The 24,831-nt window shown below is 42.1% G+C and overlaps 1 protein-coding gene and 1 long non-coding RNA gene across 2 annotated transcripts; one reads left to right on the top strand and one right to left on the bottom strand.

Annotated features, from left to right (window-relative positions):
* Positions 1-437: 437 nt before the first annotated feature.
* On the bottom strand, positions 438-12,147 carry LOC132342738 (uncharacterized). Its single transcript, XR_009491227.1, has 2 exons — positions 11,636-12,147; positions 438-1,180 (listed from the first exon to the last, which is right to left on the bottom strand). It is a non-coding gene; the product is annotated as an uncharacterized lncRNA (long non-coding RNA).
* On the top strand, positions 10,039-23,692 carry LOC132342110 (zinc finger protein 271-like). Its single transcript, XM_015458343.3, has 5 exons — positions 10,039-11,721; positions 12,299-12,382; positions 15,036-15,162; positions 15,658-15,750; positions 20,551-23,692. Exons 2-5 carry the CDS (start codon positions 12,368-12,370, stop codon positions 23,124-23,126), a joined length of 2,811 nt encoding a protein of 936 aa, XP_015313829.2. The 5' UTR covers positions 10,039-11,721; positions 12,299-12,367; the 3' UTR covers positions 23,127-23,692.
* The last annotated feature ends 1,139 nt before the right edge of the window (positions 23,693-24,831 follow it).

Raw genomic sequence — 24,831 nt, 5'->3', positions numbered from 1 at the left:
GGTGCACAGGCTAAGTTGCCCTGCAGCATGTGGAATATTCCTGGGACAGGGTTCAACCCCATATCCCCTGCACTTGCTGGCAGATTTGTATCCACCGGGCAATTGTTTCACAATTTTTTTGTAAAAATGGAAGTTTTTCTTTTCTTTTGAAAGGTATATATTTTTAGTTTTTGAGTTTTTTAATCTTTTTAAAATTTTTCCATTGAAGGATAATTGCTTTACAGAATTTTGTTGTTTTCTGTCAAACATGAACAAGAATCAGCCATAGGTACACCGTGTCCCCTCCCTTCTGAGCCTCCCTCCCACAGCCCTCCCCATCCCACCCTTCTACATTGTTACAGTGCTGTGTTCCTTTCTGCTGTACAATACTGTCAATCAGCCATAAGTGTTGAGGCAGTCTGAGTGCGGGTTGGAAAAGAATTTCCAGACACAGGGCATTTCAGAAAGGAGTGAGTTTATTAAAAACAAAGGGCAGAGATAAAGCAGGCACTGTGAGTGCAACGGGCCCACATCCGCACAGACCAGGGGATGCCGACAGTTTCCATGGGCTAATAGGCAATTTTTACAGACTCAAAGCAAAATTGCTGCTGGATGGTTGATGTTAGGTGATTGGTTGGGGCACTATAGGGTGCTTACTGGAGTGGGCATCTTTGCCCCACTGGGAGTCGGGAAGCCTGGTATGACTATCAGTGGGCTTTTAAAAAGGTTTCAGAGAGGCTTAGTCAGTTTTGAAAGTGTCCTTGATTCTGAGCTGTGCTTCTGTGTTCTTGGTGCAAGGTTTCACATCTCTGGCCTTGGGGCAGCACGCCACAAATAACACTAACCATGATCTGTATTCTCTGTGTTGATTGTGTCATTCCACTTGGCAGTCATTTAAAATGGAACCAAAATACTGAGAATCATGCTGAAGATCCAGCAGAGGATACTGAAGGTGCCCACATATTTGGGAGCTTTTCTCTTAAGCTCTGCCCACCTGGAGTCACTGAGAATGATGGTCACCTGAAAGGCACTCAAGAGGAAGATGGTGCCAATGGACACATCTCTGCCCATTCTTGGAACGGAAAAAGCAAATGTGCGTCGAAAGCTGCCAGTGTTTCAGGAATTCCTTTCAAATGAACAACTAAGAGTTTGGCTAGAGTCACGTGCTTGAGAATCCAGTCTGTGGACCGACATTTGCCACCTGCGAAATAAAGGGAGGGAAAATGGTAAACAAGACAGAAATTCCCCATAATCCCTGCCGTAATCTGCAATAAAAAGATCACTCTTATTGCCAAATCCTCGGGGGCCATTCTGCCAAATCCCGGGAACTAATAATCTTCTTCTGAGCCAGAGAATCCTGCATGAGAAAATGAGGCAGAACTCTGTACCATATCAACTGGAATTGATACTCTTATGTATTCTTCATTTACTTTAGATGCCACTGAAAAAGAAGTATTTATATTTCTTCCTGTAAAACAAGTGTCTGATATTTGAATGTGTAACAGTGAAAATACTTAAAGGAATATCAATGACGATTTAAAAGTCATGCCCTGGTGGTTCAATTGTAGAGATTCCACCTGCCAAGCGGGAGATGAGTGTTCGATCCCTGGGTAAGGAACAAATGAGTGTAATATCAGTAAAGATACCATGATTATATTCTAAACTACACAAGATGATTTTTAAGTTCACACAGGGTAAAGATAAGGTAAGAGTAAAAATATTCAGGAAACAATATTATAGCATACCTTTTAGTTACAATAAATGAAAGTTAGATAATAAAGTAGAAATAGGTGGATGTGAATTGATAAGTTCAGTACAATGGTGGGAAGGAGGATAAATACTGCATTACAAAGCAGTAGTGAAAAGATGACCTTTTTTTTTTTCAACAAATGAGTTAGTATAATGGCGACTATCTTCCCACCTTTGTACATACCAAGTGAATCAAAGTTTTTAAAAATCTTGGTAAAATGCTGGGAGCCAGCACGGGAGTTCCCACCCATGACAAAGGTCATGCAGAGAGGATCTGACATGCAAAGGTGAATCAGAACTCAAGGGGCCCCCCTGGACCTGCCCGAGCATCTACCCCAAAACCAAAATCTGTCTGTTTTACTATTTCACGACCTTCACCAACTCTTCTGACATTAACGGGGGGCTATCCCCGACCACCTTTCCCTAAAGAAAATCAATTTAGAGCTCTAGTTATTAAGTCTCCTGGGCATAATAGGAATGTTTCAATTCAAACCCCTCTGATGACTTTCTAGTTTGCCTGACAGGTTTGTTCAGATTCCTTCAGCTAAGCATGTGATTGCCCACAGCATCCCAACCATAAGAAGCAGGGAAGCTTAAATATTCTAACAATGCAGAGCTTCTTAGAGAGTTAAAATTGTTAGAATAGAACTAGTAGAGGATATCTTTGTTGACCTCATGCTTGCTGCCAAGTTTCCATCAGATCAGATCAGATCACATCAGTCGCTCAGTCGTGTCCGACTCTTTGGGACCCATGAATCGCAGTACGCCAGGACTCCCTGTCCATCACCAACTCCTGGAGTTCATTCATACCCACGTCCATCGAGTCAGTGATGCCATCCAGCCATCTCATCCTCTGTCTTCCCTTCTCCTCCTGCCCCCAATCCCTCCCAGCATCAAAGTCTTTTCCAATGAGTCAATTCTTCGCATGAGGTGGCCAAAGTACTAGAGTTTCAGCTTTAGCAGCATTCCTTCCAAAGAAATCCCAGGGCTGATCTCCTTCAGAATGGACTGGTTTGATCTCCTTGCAGTCCAAGGGACTCTCAAGAGTCTTCTCCAACACCACAGTTCAAAAGCATCAATTCTTCGGGTCTCAGCCTTCTTCACAGTCCAACTCTCACATCCATACATGACCACAGGAAAAACCATAGTCTTGACTAGATGGACCTTTGTTGGCAAAGTAATGTCTCTGCTTTTAAATATGCTATCTAGCTTGGTCATAACTTTCCTTCCAAGGAGTAAGCGTCTTTTAATTTCATGGCTGCAGTCACCATCTGTGGCGATTTTGGAGCCCAGAAAAATAAAGTCTGACACTGTTTCCACTGTTTCCCCATCTATTTCCCATGAAGTGGTGGGACCAGATGCCATGATCTTCGTTTTCTGAATGTTGATCTTTAAGCCAACTTTTTCACTCTCCACTTTCACTTTCATCAAGAGGCTTTTGAGTTCCTCTTCACTTTCTGCCATAAGGGTGGTGTCATCTGCATATCTGAGGTTATTGATATTTCTCTCGGCAATCTTCATTCCAACTTGTGTTTCTTCCAGTCCAGCGTTTCTCATGATGTACTCTGCATATAAGTTAAATGAACAGGGTGACAATATACAGCCTTGACAAACTTCTTTTCCTATTTGGAACCAGTCTCTTGTTCCATGTCCAGTTCTAACTGTTGCTTCCTGACCTGCATACAAATTTCTCAAGAGGCAGATCACGTGGTCTGGTATTCCCATCTTTTCAAGGATTTTCCACAGTTTATTGTGATCCATACAGCCAAAGGCTTTGGCATAGTCAATAAAGCAGAAATAGATGTTTTTCTGGAACTCTCTTGCTTTTTCCATGATCCAGCGGATGTTGGCAATTTGATCTCTGGTTCCTCTGCATTTTCTAAAACCAGCTTGAACATCAGGAAGTTTACGGTTCACTTATTGCTGAAGCCTGACTTGGAGAATTTTGAGCATTACTTTACTAGCGTGTGAGATGAGTGCAATTGTGCGGTAGTTTGAGCATTCTTTGGCATTGCCTTTCTTTGGGATCAGAATGAAAACTGACCTTTTCCAGTCCTGTGGCCTCTGCTGAGTTTTCCAAATTTGCTGGCATATTGAGGGCAGCACTTTCACAGCATCATCTTTCAGGATTTGAAATAGCTCAACTGGAATTCCATCACCTCCACTAGCTTTGTTCGTAGCGATGCTTTCTAAGGCCCACTTGACTTCACATTCCAGGATGTCTGGCTCTAGGTCAGTGATCACACCATCGTGATTATCTGAGCCATGAACATCTTTTTTGTACAGATCTTCTGTCTATTTTTGCCATCTCTTCTTAATATCTTCTCCTTCTGTTAGGTCCATACCATTTCTGTCCTTTATCGAGCCCATCTTTGCATGAAATGTTCCTTTGGTATCTCTCATTTTTTGAAGAGATCCCTAGTCTATCCGATTCTGTTGTTTTCCTCTATTTTTTTTGCATTGATCGCTGAAGAAGGCTTTCTTATCTCTTCTTGCTATTCTTTGGAACTCTGCATTCAGATGCTTATATCTTTCCTTTTCTCCTTTGCTTTTCACTTCTCTTCTTTTCACAGCTATTTGTAAGGCCTCCCCAGATAACCATTTTGCTTTTTTGCATTTCTTTTCCATGGGGGTGGTCTTGATCCCTGTCTCCTGTACAATGTCACGAACCTCATTCCATAGTTCATCAGGCACTCTATTTATCAGATCTAGGCCCTTAAATCTATTTCTCACTTCCACTGTATAATCATAAGGGATTTGATTTAGGTCATACCTGAACGATCTAGTGGTTTTCCCTACTTTCTTAAATTTAAGTTTGAATTTGACAATAAGGAGTTCATGGTCTGAGGCACAGTCATCTCTTGGTCCTATTTTTGCTGACTGTATAGAGCGTCTCCATCTTTGGCTGCAGAGAATATAATCAATATGATTTCAGTGTTGACCATCTGGTGATGTCCATGTACAGAGTCTTCTCTTGTGTTGTTGGAAGAAGGTGTTTGTTATGACCAGTGCATTTTCTTGGCAAAACTACATTAGTCGTTGCCCTGCTTCATTCCGTATTCCAAGGCCAAATTTGCCTGTTACTCCAGGTGTTTCTTGACTTCCTACTTTTGCATTCCAGTCCCCTATAATGAAAAGGACATCTTTTTTGGGTGTTAGTTCTAAAAGGTCTTGTAGGTCTTCATAGAACCGTTCAACTTCAGCTTCTTTAGTGTTACTGGTTGGGACATAGACTTGGATTACTGTGATATTGAATGGTTTGCCTTGGAAACGAACAGAGATCATTATGTCGTTTTTGAGATTGCATCCAAGTACTGCATTTCAGACTCTTTTGTTGACCATGATGGCCACTCCATTTCTTCTGAGGGATTCCTGCCCGCAGTAGTAGATATAATGGACATCTGAGTTAAATTCACCCATTCCAGTCTATTTCAGTTTGCTGATTCCTAGAATGTCGACATTCACTCTTGCCATCTCTTGTTTGACCACTTCCAGTTTGCCTTGATTCATGGACCTGACATTCCAGGTTCCTATGCAATATTGCTCTTTACAGCATCGGACCTTGCTTCTATTAACAGTCACATCCACAGCTGGGTATTCTTTTTGCTTTGGCTCCATCCCAGAACAGTATGAAAAGGCAAGTTTCCATATCCCTTACCTATTGTGTCCCTGGGAGTGTATTGATTAATATAGTTGGTATATAGAAATGTAAGTAGTAGCTTTAATGTTTGTAACTTTGGACCCTTGGGTTAATTCTTTTCTTGTTATAATCCACCACACTTTTGCCCTATAGGCATGCAACTTTATCTATTGCTTTCAGAGGGTGGTGCTTGACTTTAAAATAATCACCTTTAGAGAAAAATAAGTTTTCTGAAGAAAGGGTCATAAAATGTTAACAGGCCTCCTGGCCAGAAGATGATGTAAATCACCTAAAGCTTTTGCACATGATAAGTTTGCAGAAGGAAAGCCTGGCTTCGATAAGGGTCAAGCACTGCTGACCTTGCATGACTCTACCCCACCTCCATTGTCCTCTATGCACAACTTAAGCTATAAAAACTACCTTGAAAAATAAAGTGTGGGCTTTGCCCACTGAAGCTGTGTCTCCCCATGCCGTTCTTTCTCTTTCCTTCTCCTTTTTCAGGCTGATTCCCCTGCAGCGCAAGGGCCCTCTACGTTCACTTTCCTGCCTGGGCTTCTAAGACCCACTGGAGAAGGTGCCTGAGGTGGGGCACATTCAGCTATTTGAGAGGGCGCCTGTGGCCTACATGAACAGAGCAAGTCTTGTGCTGGGGCTTTATTGGCTTTCTGGGTAAACCAAGGCATATCAACCTCTTTTCTCTCCTCTATTTTCTTAACTGCAAAATTCTTTCCTTATCTCTTTATTTCTCTCAGTCACCGATGCCGTCCTCCCGAGGGAATCCCTGGATGCAACCAGGGCTGGATCCCGGCAGTAAAACATACATAAGATGAAATTATAAAAATAAATAAAAGTCATGTCTATAACACACGTTTATATACATCAAAATTCATGCCAGGATGAGTATTTTCATAGAACCATAAGTAGCAATGAGCCTAATACAGGTTACAGATTTGTAAAACTGTAAAGTCTTTTTATTAAAAAGGTGAAAATTAGAACTTAGTTCAGTTCAGTTCAGTTGTGACCAACTCTCTGCAACCCCATGGACTGCAGCACGCCAGGCTTCCCTGTCCATCACCAATTCCCAGTGTTTGCTCAAACTCGAGTCCATTGAGTCAGTGATGCCATCCAACCATTTTCATCCTCTGTCGTCCCCTTCACCTCCTCTCTTCAATCTTTCTCACCAACAGGGCTTTTTCCAAGAAGTTAGTTTTTCGCATCAGGTGGCCAAAACTATTGGAGCTTCAGCTTCAGTATCAGTCTTTCCAAAGAATATTCAGGATTGATTTCCTTTACGATTGACTGTTATGCTCTCCTTGCTGTCCAAGGGATTCTTGAGAGTCTTCTCCAACACCACAATTGAAAAGCATCAATTCTCCAGTGCTCAGGTTTTTTTATGGTCTAACTCTCACATCCATACATGACTACTGGAAACACCATAGCTCTGACTATACAGACCCTTGTTAATAGAGTAATGACTTCGATTTTTAATATGCTCTCCAGGTTGGTTATGGCTTTTCTTCCAAGAAACAAGCGCCTTTTAATTTCATGGCTGCAGCCAATATCTCTAGTGATTTTGGAGCCTGAGAAAATACAGTCTGTCACTCTTTGCATTGTTTCTCCATCTATTGAAGTCCATCCCATGAAGTGATGGGACTGGGTTTCATGATTTTCATTTACTGAATGCTGAGATTGAAGCCAGCTTTTTCACTCTCCTGTTTCACTTTCATCAAGAGATTCTTTAGTTCCTCTTCACTTTCTGCCCTAAGGTTGGTGTCATCTGCATATCTAAGGTTATTGATATTTCTCCCAGAAATCTTGGTTCCAGTTTGTGCCTCATCCAGCCGCTCATTTAGCTTAAATACTAAATACTCTGCATTTAAGTTAAATAAGCAATATGAGAACATACAGCCTTGATGTACTCCTTTCGAAATGTGCAACCAATCTGTTCCATTTCCAGCTGTAACTGTTGCTTCTTCACCTGCATCCTAATTTTTCAGGAGACTGCTAAGGTGTTCTGGCTTTCCCATCTCTTTAAGAATTTTCCACAGTTTTTTTGTGATCCACACAAATGCTTTAACATAGTCAATGAAGCAGTAGTGGAGATTTTTCTGGAACTCTCTTTTTCTATGATCCAAGGGATCTTGGCAATGTGATCTTTGGTTCCTTTCTTTGCCTTTTCTAAATCCAGCTTGAACATCTGGAAGTTCTTGGTTCACATACTATTGAAGCCTGGCTTGGAGAATTCCGGGCACTACTTTACTGGCATGTGAGATGAGTGGAACAACTGTGCTTCAGTTTGACCATTCTTTGGCATTGCCTTTCTTTGAGATTTGAATCATAACTGATATTTTCCAGTCCTGTAGCCAGGGCTGAATTTTACAAATGTGCTGGCACATTAAGTGCAGGATGTTGAACCTGAAACTCCAATACTTTGGCCACCTGACGCCAAAAGCTGACTCATTAGAAAAGACTCTGATGCTGCGAGGGATTGTGGGCAGGAGGAGAAGGGGACAACAGACGATGAGATGGCTCGATGGCATCACCAACTCGATGGACATGAGTTTAAGTGATCTCAGGGGTTTGGTGATGGACAGGGAGGCCTGGCCTGCTGCGATTTATGGGGTTGCAAAGAGTCAGACATGACTGAGCATCTGAACTGAACTGAATTCCAAATCATAAACTGATCTGTTAATTAATGTGACATTAAACGTATTGAGCGGAAGTCAAGATATCTGAAACATTAATATATCACATATAAAGAAAATGACATTTTAAGAAAGTGATTTTGATTTTGTAAAATGAAGTTATACAACTATAAATTTTGAGAATATTTTCAAATCAGAGAATAGGACACACTATGCTTTTATGCCATAGTGCCATCTGAAACCCATTTCTGAAGTTACTTTTGGAAATGGTCTGACCCAAATCACCCAATTATGGATTTTTCAATAGGAAACAATGTCTCTGTTAAGCACTTTATAAATTCCAGAGTTAGAGCAGGTATTTCTACTGCTTTCTGGTAGTTCAGATGGTAGAGAACCTGCCTAGAATGCAGGAAACCAGGAATCAATACCTTGATTGGAAAGATCCCCTGGAGAAGGATATGGCTACCCACTCCACTATTCTTGCCTGGAGACTTCCATGGATAGATGAGCCTGGCTGGCTACAGTCCATGGCGTTGCAAAGAGTCAGACACGACGATTGGACTAAGCACACAATTGTCAACTGTATACACTGTTTCTAATAAATATCATTCTAATAGATTTTTACTCATGGAGGTACTGTTGGCACACATATAGTAACCCCCAAAATGTATGATTTCTGTAACGTACTCCATGATTTCCCATATATCTCTGCAATTCCAGTCATTAGTTATACTAAACTTTAGGTTTCATATCGCTTGGATTCTAAAATAACAATCACTGTCACAAAAGTTATACTGTGATTTCCTTGGTTGTCCAGTGACTGAGACAACTGGCTCTCAATGCTAGCTTCGGCGAGGGCGGGGGTGGGGGGTGGGGGGTCAGGACTTGGGGGAGGTGCCTAGGTTTGATCCCTGATCAGGGAACTAAATCCCATATAGCACAAGTAAGATCCAGTTGCTGGTGCTGCTAAGTCATTTCAGTCGTGTCTGACTCTGTGTGACCCCATAGACGGTAGCCCACCAGGCTCCCCCATCCCGGGGATTCTCCAGGCAAGAACACTGGAGTGGGTTGCCATTTCCTTCTCCAATTCTTGAAAGTGAAAAGTGAAAGTGAAGTCGCTCAGTCATGTCCCACTCTTAACTACCCTACGCACTGCAACATAACAGGCTCCTCCTTCCATGGGTTATTCCAGGCAAGAGTACTGGACTTAGCTGCCATTGCCTTTTCCAAAGATACAGTATAGCCAAAGAAATAAATATTTTTCAAAAAGAATTACAGTAAGATATGTTAGGAGGCATTGTGAACTGACATCTGGTTGCACCTAATCTCTCTTCCATAGCTCCATTACATTTTTTGAATTCTTCCTCCTTCCAGTGTTGCTTTGGCACTGCATTACTTTGAGTCAGAACACTTTGTTTTCCTGAATGGTCACCAACCCAGACTCCTGGAAGCACCTGTTTCTTGCAGATTCTTGCCCACAAGCTGAAACAGAAAATACTCACTTGATATCCTCACATAGCCCAGATATTGGGTCAGAGTGCAGGTCACATCAAGCTGCTCCTGTGATGGGGAGGGACACAGCCAGACCCCTAGATAGGGGTTTGTGATTCTGTGACCTCATGACCCTTCAGAACTGCAATTATCTCTTCACCTGTATCTGCGATGTGAGACAGGCTTGGAGAACTGAGATTATTTGTGGAAATCTTTATGGCTCAGTTGCTAATGATAAAAGAACAATTAAAGGTTTGTACCGATCCTCTCCAAAGGGACTCTTGAAATGCTTGAGGAAGGTTCTATTCCCTTTGGTCCCTGGAGACAGACAGGGACTCACAAGGAACCTGTAGTAAACACTGAGGTCTGACAAAGGAAGGGAATTTCATGTGTCTGCTTGTATAGTTTGTATCCATGAGGTGTTTCTACCAAAAACGAGTTATTTCCTATTCTTGAGACCACTGAACTGTGCCTCCATTTAGATTATGAGTGGAGAAATGGAGGCAAAGCACCTGAGAGGGATTTTCAAGAATTTCTCCATCTGTCATTTTACAAAGGTGAAATGTTCATACCTCATTGTCTGAAATGTCATAGAAATTCTCAAAAAGTATCTTGAGGCAAATACCCCCTGTTTATAGTTAGGATTCAATGTCTGATAGAAATTCCCGCATAATTTCCACTGTAGTCTGCAATAGCAGGTACACCTTAGTGCCAACTCCCTAGAGAATATTCTCCTAGTTCTTCGTGACCAAAGTCATATTCAGAACCAGAGGTTCCAGCAGGGAACCGTGAGATTTGACCTACTGATACATTTATCATGACAATCAGTATCAATATCCTCTACTTAGAATTTGTCCCCACTCACAGATACTTAAGAAACACATTTTCTTTTTTGTTCACACCCCAAAACATGTGGGATCTTAGCTCCCTGGCTAGGGAAGGAACCACAATGCTGCATCGGAAGATGGGGTCTTAACCACTGGGCTGCTGGGGATGCTCCAAAACACATTTTCTTTAATAAGTAATTTATTACCTTGACATATATTTTCCTTTATATTGTAATGATTAATGCTCTTTCTGTGTAAGAAATGATTAAACCTTCAACTCTGAGATCTTAACTCCCCGAGCAGGGATTGAACCCAATAATAACCTGCAGTGGAAGCACAGCATCTTAACCACTGGACTACTAGGGAAGTTGCTAATCTCACATTTAAAGAGAAAGGTGTACTTTCCTGGGATACAATGGTCTGTGGGCCTCTTACTATTTTTCCTGTCTTGCGTTAGCGCTTCTCCAGATTATCCTTTCAAGAACTGCGTGAAGAGGGGGAGGTTAGGAAAGAAAGCCAACAGTAGGGAGGGTGTTTGGGAAGCTCAGTGCAGAGCAGTTGATGTGATCCACGCGTCCCATTTGCCTAGTTTCGTGCCCAGTTTTAGCACAAGAAGTCTTGCTTCTTGGAAACTTGTTCAGTCCTGGAAGAAGAAAGGCAATTGGTTGCTTCAGCAGCAGCAGCAGCAACAATTAACAGAAGCAATCTGTATATCAACAGATTCTGACAGGAGCAACGCCATGTCATTTCTGTGGTTACGTTATAAACGACAATGTGGATTCCTATCTCCCTCTTTCTTTCTGGAATCACTTCTTAAGAGAAAAGCCAGCTTCCTTGATGGAAGCAGGTTTCTGGTTACAATTACTGAGGCTTCCTCTCAACGAATAATCTGAGCGGTTACATTCTGCTTTTCATCACCGAGGACACACCCATCTTCACACACTCCCACAAAGGGCTTTTGAATTTTCCCCGTTTTTCAACTTGCTGAAAACGTCTCGGCTTTCCATAGAGGCAGCTCTCAAAATTCTTCTCTTTTGCCTTAAGTTCTTTGAAACACTAACTTAGAACAGGCAGGAAGCAGCTCTGCTCCAGAGGAAATCAAAGAGATTTAAAGGCATCAAAAGGCAGAGAAAGGAAGCACAGCTGGACAGAAGGACCAACAGACCCAAAACCGAGAGGGGCGGGGCTGAGGGGAGGCAAGGCCCCGTCCCCACTGGCCCCGCCCATAAGTACCTGCGCTTCCGGCCTCGTCCCACCCTCTCCCCTTTCCTCGCCTATCTTTGGCCGCAGCGTAGCGCACTCACCACCCTCTGTACCGGATCTTCCGCCCGCGCGTGCGCAGTATCCTGCAGACCCGGAATTGAGTTTAAATGAGCGACAGAGTGTTCTGGTAAGTTTTGTTTGTTTAAAACCCGATTCCTTGTCCCACTGCCTGTTGTCCTTCACACGTGGCTTTCGGGGGTCTCTGTGAACGTTCAAACCACCGTCCCCATTTTCCCGTCCCCAGTGTGTGTCCTCGCATCGCCGTGAGAAGTTCTGAAGTCCTTTGTCTTAGCTGCCAGGACCCTGGGGTCCACGTCCGCTTCCTGTTAATATCGTTCTAGAGTCCACGTCCTTCTCTGGCAGTTCTGCCTTCTAACTTGTAGAGACCGCTGATTAAAGTCCTGTATTGCCCAACCCCTAAGTCCCTGATCCACGAAGAGGTGAAGGAGGCTCTATTCTGTATGGAGTTTGGTCAGGGTCTCGCCTAAGGTTTGAAGGGGAGGGTCAGCCTAGAACGTGTGGTTTTCACAGGAAGGGCCGCGAGTTCTGAAGAAAAGAATAAAGTGTTCCAGAATCCCTGCTGTGTCAGTGGCCGTAGAGGATTGTATTTTGTACCTGTTGAGATCCTCCCTCTGTGTGGGGCTGTGTGACAGGGAGCTCGGTGTGTTTTTCTAGGTATTGAACAGTCTATTTTCAACATTCAGGGGTCACTTCCCAAGATTGATCTTACGTGAGAAGGAAGCCCAGAGGAAGAGGAAAGCAACGAGTCAGAAATGACTCATTCCGAGGTAAGAGGCATAGTCCTTTTGTTTGTTTGTTCTGTCTCTTTCCTGAAATGCTGTTTCTTTGGACTTGATAAGCGTCTTAACTTCTGAACCGGTTTGTTTACACTTACTCATAATCATGACCCCAAGGGACCCATTCCTCTCCTGGCACATCAGAATGACAGAAAACAGAGTATTGCCAGCCAAAGAATCTCAGTTTAGTGCAGTTCAGTCGCTCAGTCGTGTCCGATCTTTTCAACCCCGTGAATCACAGCACCCCAGGCCTCCCTTTCCATCACCAACTCCCGGAGTTCACTCAGACTCACATCCATCGAGTCAGTGATGCCATCCAGCCATCTCATCTTCTGTCGTCCCCTTCTCCTCCTGCCCCCAATCCCTCCCAGCATCAGAGACTTTTCCAGTGAGTCAACTCTTGGCATGAGGTGGCCAAAGTACTGGAGTTTCAGCTTTAGCATCATTCTTTCCAAAGAAATCCCAGGGCTGATCTCCTTCAGAATGGACTGGTTGGATCCTCTTGCAATCCAAGGGACTCTCAAGAGTCTTCTCCAATATCACAGTTCAAAAGGATCAATTCTTCAGCGTTCAGCCTTCTTCACCGTCCAACTCTCACATTCATACATGACTACAGGAAAAACCAAAGGCTTGACTAGATGGACCTTTGTTGGCAAAGTAATGTCTCTGTTTTTGAATATGCTATCTATGTTGGTCATAAGTTTCCTTCCAAGGAGTAAGCGTCTTTTAATTTCATGGCTACATTCACCATCTGCAGTGGTTTTGGAGCCCCAAAAAATAAAGTCTGACACTGTTTCCACTGTTTCCCCATCTATTTCCCATGAAGTGGTGGGACCAGATGCCATGATCTTCGTTTTCTGAATGTTGATCTTTAAGCCAACTTTTTCACTCTCCACTTTCACTTTCATCAAGAGGCTTTTGAGTTCCTCTTCAACTTCTGCCATAAGTATGGTGTCATCTGCATATCTGAGGTTATTGATATTTCTCCTGGCAGTCTTGATTCCAGCTTGTGTTTCTTCCAGTCCAGCATTTCTCAAGATGTACTCTGCATATAAGTTAAATAAGCAGGGTGACAATATACAGCCTTGACGAACTCCTTTTCCTATTTGGAACCAGTCTGTTGTTCCATGTCCAGTTCTAACTGTTGCTTCCTGACCTGCATACAGATTTCTCAAGAGGCAGGTCAGGTGGTCTGGTAGTCCCATCTCTTTCAGAATTTTCCACAATCTATTGTGATCCACACAGTCAAAGGCTTTGGCATAGTCAATAAAGCAGAAATAGATGTTTTTCTGGAACTCTCTTGCTTTTTCCATGATCCAGCGGATGTTGGCAATTTGATCTCTGATTCCTCTGCCTTTTCTAAAACCAGCTTGAACATCATGAAGTTCACGGGTCACGTATTGCTAAAGCCTGGCTTGGAGAATTTTGAGCATTACTTACTAGCATGTGAGATGAGTGCAATTGTGCAGTCGTTTGAGCATTCTTTGGCATTGCCTTTCTTTGGGATTGGAATGAAAACTGACCTTTTCCAGTCCTGTGGCCACTGCTGAGTTTTCCAAATGTGCTGGCATATTGAGTGCAGCACTTTCACAGCATCATCTTTCAGGATTTGAAAAAGCTGGAGTTCCATCACCTCCAGTAGCTTTGTTCATAGTGATGCTTTCTAAGGCCCACTTGACTTCACATTCCAGGATGTCTGGCTCCAGGTCAGTGATCACACCATCATGATCATCTGGGTCGTGAACATCTTTTCTGTACAGTTCTTCTGTGTATTCTTGCCACCTCTTCTTAATATCTTTTGCTTCTGTTAGGTCCATACCATTTCTGTCCTTTATCAAGCCCATCTTTGCATGAAATGTTCCCTTGGTATCTCTAATTTTCTTGAAGAGATCTCTAGTCTTTGCCATTCTGTTGTTTTCCTCTATTTCTTTGTATTGATTGCTGAGGAAGGCTTTCTTATCTCTTCTTGCTATTCTTTGGATCTCTGCATTCAGATTCTTATATCTTTCCTTTTCTACTTCGCTTTTCACTTCTCTTCTTTTCACAGCTATTTGTAAGGCCTCCCCAGATAACCATTTTGCTTTTTTGCATTTCTTTTCCATGGGGATGGTCTTGATCCCTGTCTCCTGTACAATGTCACGAACCTCATTCCATAGTTCATCAGGCACTCTTATCTATCAGATCTAGGCCCTTAAATCTATTTCTCACTTCCACTGTATAATCATAAGGGATTTTATTTAGGTCATACCTGAATGGTCTAGTGATTTCCCCTACTTTCTTCAATTTAAGTCTGAATTTGGCAATAAGGAGTTCATGGTTTGAGCCACAGTCAGCTCCTGGTCTTGTTTTTGTTGACTGTATACAGCTTCTCCATCTTTGGCTGCAAAGAATATAATCAATCTGATTTTGGTGTTGACCATCTGGTGATGTCCATGTGTAGAGTCTTCTCTTGTGTTCTTGGAAGATGGTGTTTGTTATGACCAGTGCATTTTCTTGGCAAAACTCTTATTAGTCTTTTCCCTACTTCATTCCGTATTCCAAGGCCAAATTTGCCTATTACTCAGATTTTATCTGACTGAATGGTATTTGGATCACATTAGGAAGACTTCCCACAGGCTATTGGCATCTGTACTTTGTATTTCAGGAACGGCTGACGTTTCAGGATGTGGCCATAGACTTCACTCAAGAGGAGTGGGAATGCCTGGACCTTGGTCAGCGGAAATTGTACAGGAATGTGATGTTAGAGAACTACAGGAACCTGGCCTCCTTGGGTGAGGATATCTGCCTTCCAGAATCCCTTATCTACCCACTGCGGTTTTGTTCCGTCATTTCTAGAATGTCTTCTGAACTTTTCTGCTTACCACAGTATTTTTAGATCTGTGCTCTCTAGGGGATAATGGGTTATTTCTGGGTTTAGAAAGAAAGGCTTCATGATGAATCATTGTGCTGGTGATGTTTTTCTTCCTTGATGTACTCTGCGTCCTTCATTCTAGGTTACTGGTAATTGTGTAAGTTCTGTGGTATTAAATAGTTGCACCCTCTCTTAATCTCACATTGACTCTACTTACCTTTGCCTTAGTACTACTTGACCAGAATCTCAGGACCAGATTGTGAGGTGTGTGTTAGTATTGTATAGCGGCTTTGAATAAAGTATTTCAGGAAATCGTTGTCTAGAAGAAAATGCATTCTCGTCTCACCTGAATACATATTGGATTCGATACTGATGAATCTCTAACAATACAAATATTCCTTTCTCTGATCACCAGGGCTTGTGTCTAAGGTGGACCTGGTCACCTTTCTGGAGCTATTGAAGGATCCCAGGAATATAAGGAGAATGAAGACAACAGCCATTTACCCAGGTAGGTATGAATGGTTGGAGATGATGACTCAGGTGGTGTTGGGAGATTTGCTTCAATGGAAATGGTTTTTGAAAACCTGGGTTTGTTCTGCTACTGTGATAGAAATGTATAACCTGCCTCATTCTCTCTCTTTAATCATTCATGAATTTATCTCCAGTGATTACTTTTCTCCATCATAGTGTGACCTAAAAGTCTCTTCTTGGCTTTTGACAAATTACATTCATTCGTTGCTCTTTGATTTCTTGGGGGACCTAGGAAAACTCTGCCCGTTTCTGAGTAACTGTATGACAGTCCTGTTAAAGTTTCCTTCTACCTCTAGACAGAAATGTGTGAGTCAAGTGGTAGACAAACTGCCAAATTTCCAGGAATACTAGGGACAGGATTTTATTCTCTGATTTATAATTTCCTATCCACTAGGAGCGACACATAGGACCTTCTAAATAAATTTCAAATTCAAGTAATTTTTCACTGCAGAAAGCAAAATCTGGTGAAAATGAACCAGTGCACATCTCAGATTGACTTGAAAGTTTCTCATTACCTTATATGATCTCATATAAAATATCTTTAGTGTATTTGCCCCAATTCTAACATGCTAAAATACTTTATTGTGTTTTATTACCTCATAGAATTTTAAAATACATTGACATAAAATCTTAGCACATTTTCCACTACATTATTAATGGTTGATTCAAACTATGACAATTTTTAGATTATATGAAGAAATCTTTATTAAAAGTTCTAATTGGAATATAGCTGTTTTCCAATTTTGTTCTCCTATACACCAGAGACAATTATTTATGCATATCGGTCCGTTCAGTTCCGTTGCTCCAGCGAATCTGAGTCTGCGATCCATGGTCTGCAGCAGGCCAGGCTTCCCTGTCCATCACTAACTCCCAGAGCCTGCTGAAACTCATATCCATCGAGTCAGTGATGCCATGCAACCATCTCCCATCTCACCCTCTGTCGTCCCCTTCTCCTCTCATCTTCAATCTTTCCCAGCATCAAGGTCTTTTTCAGTGGGTCAGTTCTTCACATCAGGTGGCCAAAGTATCAGAACTTCAGCTTCACCATGTCCTTCCAACGAATATTGACGACTGATTTCCATTAGGATGGAGTGGTGTGATCTTCTTGCAGTCCAAGGGACTCTCAAGAGTCTTCTCCAATACCACAGTTAAAAAGCATCAATTCTTCAGCACTCCACTTTCTTCATGGTCCAACTCTCACATCCATACATGACTACTGGAAAAACCATAGATTTGACTAGATGGACCTTTGTCAGCAAAATAATGTTTGTGGTTTTTAATATGCTGCCTAGGTTGGTCATAGCTTTTCTTCCAAGGAGCAAGCGTGTTTTACTTACATGGCAGTAGTCACCATCTGCAGTGCTTTTGGAACCCCCAGAAAATACAGTTTCTCACTGTTTCCACTCTTTCTCCCACTGTTTGCCATGAAATGATCTGACCTGTGCCATGATCTTTGTTTTTTGAAGGTTGAGTTTGAAGCCAGCTTTTTCAGGCTCTTCTTTCAGTTTCATCAAGAGACTCCTCAGTTCCTCTTCACTTTCTGCTCTAAGGGTGGTGTCATCTTTATATCTGAGATTATGGATATTTCTCCCTGAAATCATGATTCCAATTTGTGCTTCATCTTTCCCAGTATGTCACATTATGTACTGTGCATATAAGTATAAATAAGCAGGGTGACAGTATACAGCCTTGATGAACTCCTTTCCCAATTTGGAATCAGCCCGTCGTCACATGTCCAGTTCTCACTGTTGCTTCTTGACATGCATACAGGTTTCTCAGGAGGCAGGTAAGGTAGTCTGGTGTTCTCATCTCTTTAAGAATTTTCCACAGTTTCTTGTTGTCCACACAATCAAAGGCTGTGGTATAGTTAATAAAGCAGATGTCGTCGTTTCTGCAGAACTCTCTCACTTTTTATATGATCCCAGGGATGTTGGCAATTTGATCTCTGATTCCTCTGCCATTTCTAAATCCAGCTTGAACATCTGGAAGCTCTCGGTTCACATGCTGTTAAAGCCTCGCTTGGAGAATTTGTAGCCTTTGCTATTGTTTGAAATGAGGGAAATTGTGTAGTAGTTTGAGCGTTCTTTGCATTGCTTTTCTTTGTGATTGGAATGAACACTGACCTTTTCCCGTCCTGAGGCCACTGCTGAGTTTTCCAAATTTGCTGGCTTATCGAGTGCAGAACTTTAGCATTATCATCTTTTAGGACTTGAAATAGGTCAGCTGGAGTTCCATCACCTGCACTAGGTTTGTTGGTAGTCATGGCTTCTAAGGCCGACTTTACTTTGGATGCCAGGATGTCTGTTACTAGGTGAGTGACCACACCATCATGGTTATCTCAGTCATTAAGATCTTTTTTGTATAGTTCTTCCATATATTCTTGCCAACTTCTCTTAATATCTTCTTCTTTTAGGTCCATCCTGTTTCTCTCCTTTATTGTTCCCATCTTTGCATGAAATATTCCTGGTACCTCTAATTTTCTTAAAGAGATCTCTAGTCTTTACCGTCCTATTGATTTCCTTCCCATTTAGGTCTCCACAGAGCAATGAGTAGAGTTCCCTCTTTCAATCATAGTTTTAAAGTCTCTCTCCCAGTTCAGGTTCGATGCACGATACTGGATGCTTGGGGCTGGTGCACTGGGACGACCCAGAGGGAGGGTATGGGGAGGGAGGAGGGTTCAGGATGGGCAACACAGGTATACCTGTGGTGGATAAAATAAATAAATAAATAAAACTAGTACTTTATTAAGTTTATCTTATTTGTATTCAGCTTCCTCGGACACTGTCTTATGTGTCCTCAGTTTCTGACTACTTCTCTGTCACTCTCATTTGTGATTCTTAGATTGAAACATCTAATAACACATTCTCAGAAACATGTGTGGCAAGAAGTGGATTTTAGAATTACTAGGCACCTAGGATTTGTGAAAGTGTTTGGTGTCTCCACTTAAGATGACTAAAAGCAAGAAGTAATCATCAGATTGCCTGTCACCTCTTAACTCAGTGGTCCTTGGAAGGTTTTATGTTGTTTCTTGCCCTGCAACATATTTCTTTGCCATATCATATTGTCCTGCATTCTGTTTGTGGTCTTTGTTTTGAAGGGTGCAGCCACCTAGTTAATCTTCCTTCTGGTATCTGCACCTTAGTGGGTGAGGTTGGTCCAGAAGTTTGTGCCCTTATCCTCTCTTGATCTGTGCTCTGATTGCTGTTAACTGTGACCAGAGCCTGCCCTGGATATTCAGGGCTGTTTCCCCCTTGTTCTGTGGTTGTTACTGCCTTGTCTCTGGTGGTGCCTGCTCCCTGTGTGGTGGAATACAGCCCCCAGATCTGAGTCTTCACTGTGATTCTGATCTGTGGTGCGAGGCAGGTGGCATTGGAGCATACCCACTGGGAGAGAAGACACTAAGTATTACTCCTCTAGGAATGTTCACCTCAGGGTTTGCTGTCGTGCCCCCTCTCATGCGTTCTGCAGGCTCTCCTTATGTAGTGTTGGAACTGCTCTTGTCCCCACCTTGACCATGGGCATGATGGCACATGGCCCTGGTGTCTCTCAGATGTTGTTTTCACAAGGTCACTAGAATGGATTCGATGAAGTCAGGTCCTGGGATTGCATTCAGCGTGGAACTGGACCCGCTGTGGTGCTACGGAGCAGCTTAGGCTCTGTCCTGGCCCAGCCCCCTTGTATAGGAGCCCACAAAGTCTACAGCTACTAAAGCCATACCTGCCATGAATGAGAGAGCCCTTGGTTGTTGTTTCAGATGCTTTGTTGGGGCTGAGGTTACAAAGCTGGTCATGGGTGTAAGACCGTGGCTGGTGTTGCTGCAAGGAGAGTTTTCAACTTTTCTTCTTTATTGCTGGGGTTCACCTGTGCTTTCTGCTGCATCTGTGCATGTGGCCAACTCACAGGTGTCTTCTCCTGAGGCTGCCCCAGAGCTCAGGATTCTGCTGATTGTGGAGGAGGTCGATGGGGTACGCCATGGCGGGGGGCTCAAAAGACCCCAGGCTGGGTAGAGTTCTTCGTAGTCCTTGGCTAGCAGGGGCGGGCACAAGGGACAAGGGATGCAGCGGGCTCATTCCCTGGGCATCACTCAACAATGACACTCTCTCTGTGGTGGTTCACGCTTCCTCCACAAGCATCCCTTTATAGACCTCCTCCCTCACTCCCGTCCCCTCAGGATGTCTCCTCACAGCGAACCGCAGTCCTCTGCCTGGGTCTGCTCTCCAAACCCCACATTTCGGCACCCAGCCCTTGTCTGTATTGCTGGACATGCCTCTAAGGCTGGGTGGGCAGGGCTGGGGTCAGTACCCTGTGTGCAGGTCTCACTCTGTCCTGCTGCCACACACTGTTTGCCATGTTCTCCCCACAAAGAATGAGACTCTCTTTCTGTCCAAACTGAGCTCCCCTAGCGAGGGGCTTCCTCGGATATGGGGACCTCTCCTCATTTTCTTCTCCCTGCAGGGTTGCAGGCCCCAACCCACTTCCTCTCCTCTTCTTTTTCCTTCTTTCTTTTGTCCTACCCTGCAGAGCAGGAATCTTTCTTGTCCTTTCAGATTTCCAAGGGCCTCTGCTAGTGTTCAACTGGGCTGTGTGAGAATTATTCCGTTTCTCATTCACTTGTGGAGAGAGAGATGAGCTCCACATCTGCCTAAGCCTCTGGCATCTTGATCCTTCCATCTCTATTTTATTTTTAAACTAGCGATGGTCATCAATTTTCTTTAAATCTTTAAAGATATTCACTGAGAATAGCAGGTAAAATTACTTGTTATTTGGTATCTTTCAGCTGTGTCTCCACAAGACACCCAGGATTTGATGCCAAAGAATCCAGTGTTAGAAGATGTATTCCAAAAAGCAAACCTAGGAATATATCAAACATTTCACCTCAGAAACTTAAATTTAATGAAAGATTGGGAATATACCAGAGTATATGAAAGACAGAGAGGATGTTTATATGGACATAAAGAAATGGAGACACTTACACGTAATCCTAAGAGTACTGCAAAAAGAAATGAGCAACGTGAGTCAAATTGGGAAAAACAGCAACTTCAATCTTCAATATCTGCCGAGAAGTGTAAGTGTTTAAGAAAAGATTTCCATCCTTTTATGAAACATACGTGTTCTCTAAAAGAAAACGTGGAAAATCTGGAAGGTAATCTAGTCTCTACTGCAAATACTCATTCAGACAGTTGTGAACGTAGGCTTCTACTAAACATACATTCAAGCATGTCTGAACACCTACAATTTAACAATGAGTGTGAAAACTCACAGTCTAAGCAATTTGAGGGATCCATGAGCAGGGGGTCATTATTCTTCCCCCAAAAGATATCTTCTATCCATTCCAAGATATATACTGTTGATGATGATGGAAGAGATGCAATCCAACCATCATTGTTCAATACATATTGTGATATGGTTAATACAGAACAACTTTCCATGTATAATAAAAGGAGTCAGACCTTAAGTAAGAGCCCCAGCTCCAATAATTACAAGAGTATTTATGGCGGACTGAGAAGATATTCAGGCAATGAAACTAGGTACACAGTTGAAGGAGACTCAAAGCTTAAGAAACCTCAGGGACCTGAATCTTCAAACAAGGATTCTAAAAGTAATAAATGTAGAAATACCTTTGATCAAATGTCAGGTTTTTCTCTAGATAAGAGTACTTGTACTGGAGAGAGGACTTGTAGTGAATATGGTAAGGTTTCTAATCACTGTTCAGAACTTACTCAACAGGACACTGTTCAGAATGCACAGGAAGAAAACAAGTGTAAGATATGTGAGAAAGTGTTTAGTAAGTCATCCAATCTAAGTAGACATAGGAGAATTCATACAGGAAGGAAACCTTTCAAATGTACAGAATGTAGCAGAGCATTTAACTGTCACTCACTTCTTACTCAACATCAGCGAATTCATGCTGGAGAGAAATCTTATATATGTAAAGAATGTAACAAAGCCTTTCATCGTTCCTCATTTCTTATTGAACATCAGCGAATTCACACTGGAGAGAAACCTTATAAATGTATAGTATGTGGCAAAGCCTTTACTTCCAACTCAGACCTTATTGAACATCAGCGAATTCATACTCTAGAGAAACCTTATAAATGTACAGAATGTAGCAAAGCCTTTACTTACAACTCAGACCTTACTGAACATCAGCGAATTCATACTGGAGAGAAACCTTATAAATGTACAGAATGTAGCAAAGCCTTTACTTACAACTCACTTCTTATTCAACATCGGCGAATTCATACAGGAGAGAAACCTTATAAATGTACAGAATGTAGCAAAGCCTTTACTTATAATTCAGACCGTATTGAACATCAGAGAATTCATACTGGAGAGAAACCTTATATATGTAAAGAATGTAACAAAGCCTTTCGTCGTTCCTCATTTCTTACTCAACATCAGCGAATTCACACTGGAGAGAAACCTTATAAATGTACAGTGTGTGGCAAAGCCTTTACTTACAAGTCACTTCTTACTAAACATCAGCGAATTCATACTGGAGAGAAACCTTATAAATGTACAGAATGTAGCAAAGCCTTTACTTACAACTCAAGCCTTATTCAACATCAGCGAATTCATGCTGGAGAGAAACCTTATAAATGTACAGAATGTAGCAAAGCCTTTATTTGCAACTCAGACCTTATTGAACATCAGCGAATTCATACTGGAGAGAAACCTTATATATGTAAAGAATGTAACAAAGCCTTTCGTCGCTCCTCATTTCTTACCCGACATCAGCGAATTCACGCTGGAGAGCAAGCTTATAAATGTACAGTATGTGGCAAAGCCTTTACCTACAGCTCAAATCTTATTCAACATCAGCGAATTCATACTGGAGAGAAACCTTATAAATGTACAGAATGTAGCAAAGCCTTTATCTGTTACTCAGATCTAACCTATCATAAGCGAATCCATACTGGAGAGAAGCCTTATATATGTAAAGAGTGTAACAAAGCCTTTCATCATTGCTCAGTTCTTACTCGACATCATCGAATCCATACTGGGGAGAAACCATACAAATGTAAAGAATGTGGCAAAGCCTTTATTAGGAGTTCGGCCCTTACTCAACATCACCGAATTCATACCGGGGATAGACGTTATAAATGTACAGAATGTGGCAAGACCTTTATTACGCGTTATAACCTTACTGAACATCGGCGCGTGCATACTGGAGAGAGACCATATAAATGTACTGAATGTGGCAAAGCCTTTGGTTACAAGTCAGCTCTTACTCTGCATCGGCGAATGCATACTGGAGAGAGACCTTATGAATGTACCGAATGTGGCAAAGCCTTTAGTCAGAGTGCTCATCTCAGTAAACATCAGAGAACACACACTGGAGAGAAACTCTAATAATGGAACAAGTGATGGAAGAGGTTTGCGCTAAACATGCATCAGAAAACACAAGAGTTTATACAAAAAACCAATGGAAATGATGTAAACAATATGTAGAAAAGTATTTAATAAAAAGTTAAATGGAAATAAATATCAGAGATTGCATAATAGAAGGCATTTCACCAATCTTGTTTTCAGAAGTTTCTTTGAAGTACAATGACTGTAGGGAGTACTCCATAGTTAAAGCACATAGAAAATGGACGTATTAGCATGAATCGTGAGATGAAGGTTGATGGTTAGAAAGTTACAATTCTTAACACTGTATGTATGAAAGCAAAAGTAAAGTCGCACAGTCGTGTCCAACTTTGCAACCACATAGACTGTAGCCTACCAGGCTCCTGTGTCTATGGGATTTTCCAGGCAATAGTACTCGAGTGGATTGCTATCTGTATGCTTGTTTAGAATGATGTGATTTGAGATTCTTTGACATGAATGTAATTGAACACTCAATCCATACTAAGCTTTCTACTGTGTTTGGAAATGTAGTTTTTTTTTATGGTTTATTAAAGATTAGCCTTTTTATATTGTGTTGCAACCGTTTCTATCTATCCTCCATTAGAAGATGAAGGATACCATAATGTAAAATGGACAATGACTATCTAAATGGAGGTGTTTGGCATTGATGTGAAATATCTGGAAGTTGCCATGATGTAAGTGATCATTTAATCTTTCCATGTATTATAGTAAGATAGAAGTTGGTTCCAAACTTTCAATAGTAATATCGTTGATTTGCAGAAAAACACGAGAGTTCACTGCAATATAGATGTATCTTTATAATATCAACACACAAGTCATGATTATTACTTGACAATGTTGAAATGAAGACAACTTATGTGATAACCCAGAAACGTATTAGAAAGTCTTCCTGGAAGAGGCGTGGAATTAGTGTATACCATGCTTCCTAAGTGCTTCCTAGGCTTTGTGTGGTAAGCTGTAAAAGTCACAAATCTCATATCCTTATATCAAAAAATGAGTATTGTTGACAATTTCCCTAAACTGGTCCATGCTGTTGCTGCTTCAGCATCTCTCTGGGCAGTAGGCAGCTTGTGGTTTCTTGAACTCATAAAAGCCAGTCCTGTGAGCACCTGCTCTCTATATGACCACCTTCCTTGAGATCAACAGTCTTGCTGAACACCAGGTTCTACTTTACAAGTCCCCCTTCAATGATACCCTCACACTGCTCACCGGATTTGTTGTTTTGGCTTGAATGGATTAATTCACACTCACCCTAGGGAGCCCAGAGCACCTCACCCAGCGTAACTTCTACAGGCTAAACTGCAAGAACTGGTGTTTTCTCTGCCTAATTCTGGCTTTGACCTGCCTCAGAAATTCCTGCCCGAAATCCTCCCCTACAGAGAGGTCTTAGGTGTGGTGAGTGTGAGGCTTTGAGCTCAGGACTCCTGAACATTGGTTTGGAAGAAGAAACAGAAGAAGATGGGATTTGCTGATGACTCCATTAATGGCCGCACTGTAGACCTGCAGATTGATAACTTCTTGGAGTGGGGACCTGACCACCAGGGATTTGTATTCATTGAAATGGTTCAGAAAGAATCTTTAGGCAAGTGGTTTCCATCTGGTTTCCCATCAGGATCACATGACCAGTGTCAGGAACTGACCTCACTGATGCCCTCCCAACAGAGTTCTATGTTGGTCCTGTGGGAGC

Source organism: Bos taurus, chromosome 18 (genome assembly GCF_002263795.3).
Source record: "Bos taurus isolate L1 Dominette 01449 registration number 42190680 breed Hereford chromosome 18, ARS-UCD2.0, whole genome shotgun sequence".
NCBI classification, from domain to species: Eukaryota; Metazoa; Chordata; class Mammalia; order Artiodactyla; family Bovidae; genus Bos; species Bos taurus.
This window is presented reverse-complemented; position numbering and strand designations above follow the sequence as displayed.

Bases quoted from the DNA above. Each gene is read 5' to 3' on its own strand.
- LOC132342110 (XM_015458343.3), top strand. The intron at 15,163-15,657 runs GTGAGGATATCT...TCTGATCACCAG, and splicing joins CAGGAACCTGGCCTCCTTGG to GGCTTGTGTCTAAGGTGGAC. The intron at 15,751-20,550 runs GTAGGTATGAAT...GGTATCTTTCAG, and splicing joins GACAACAGCCATTTACCCAG to CTGTGTCTCCACAAGACACC.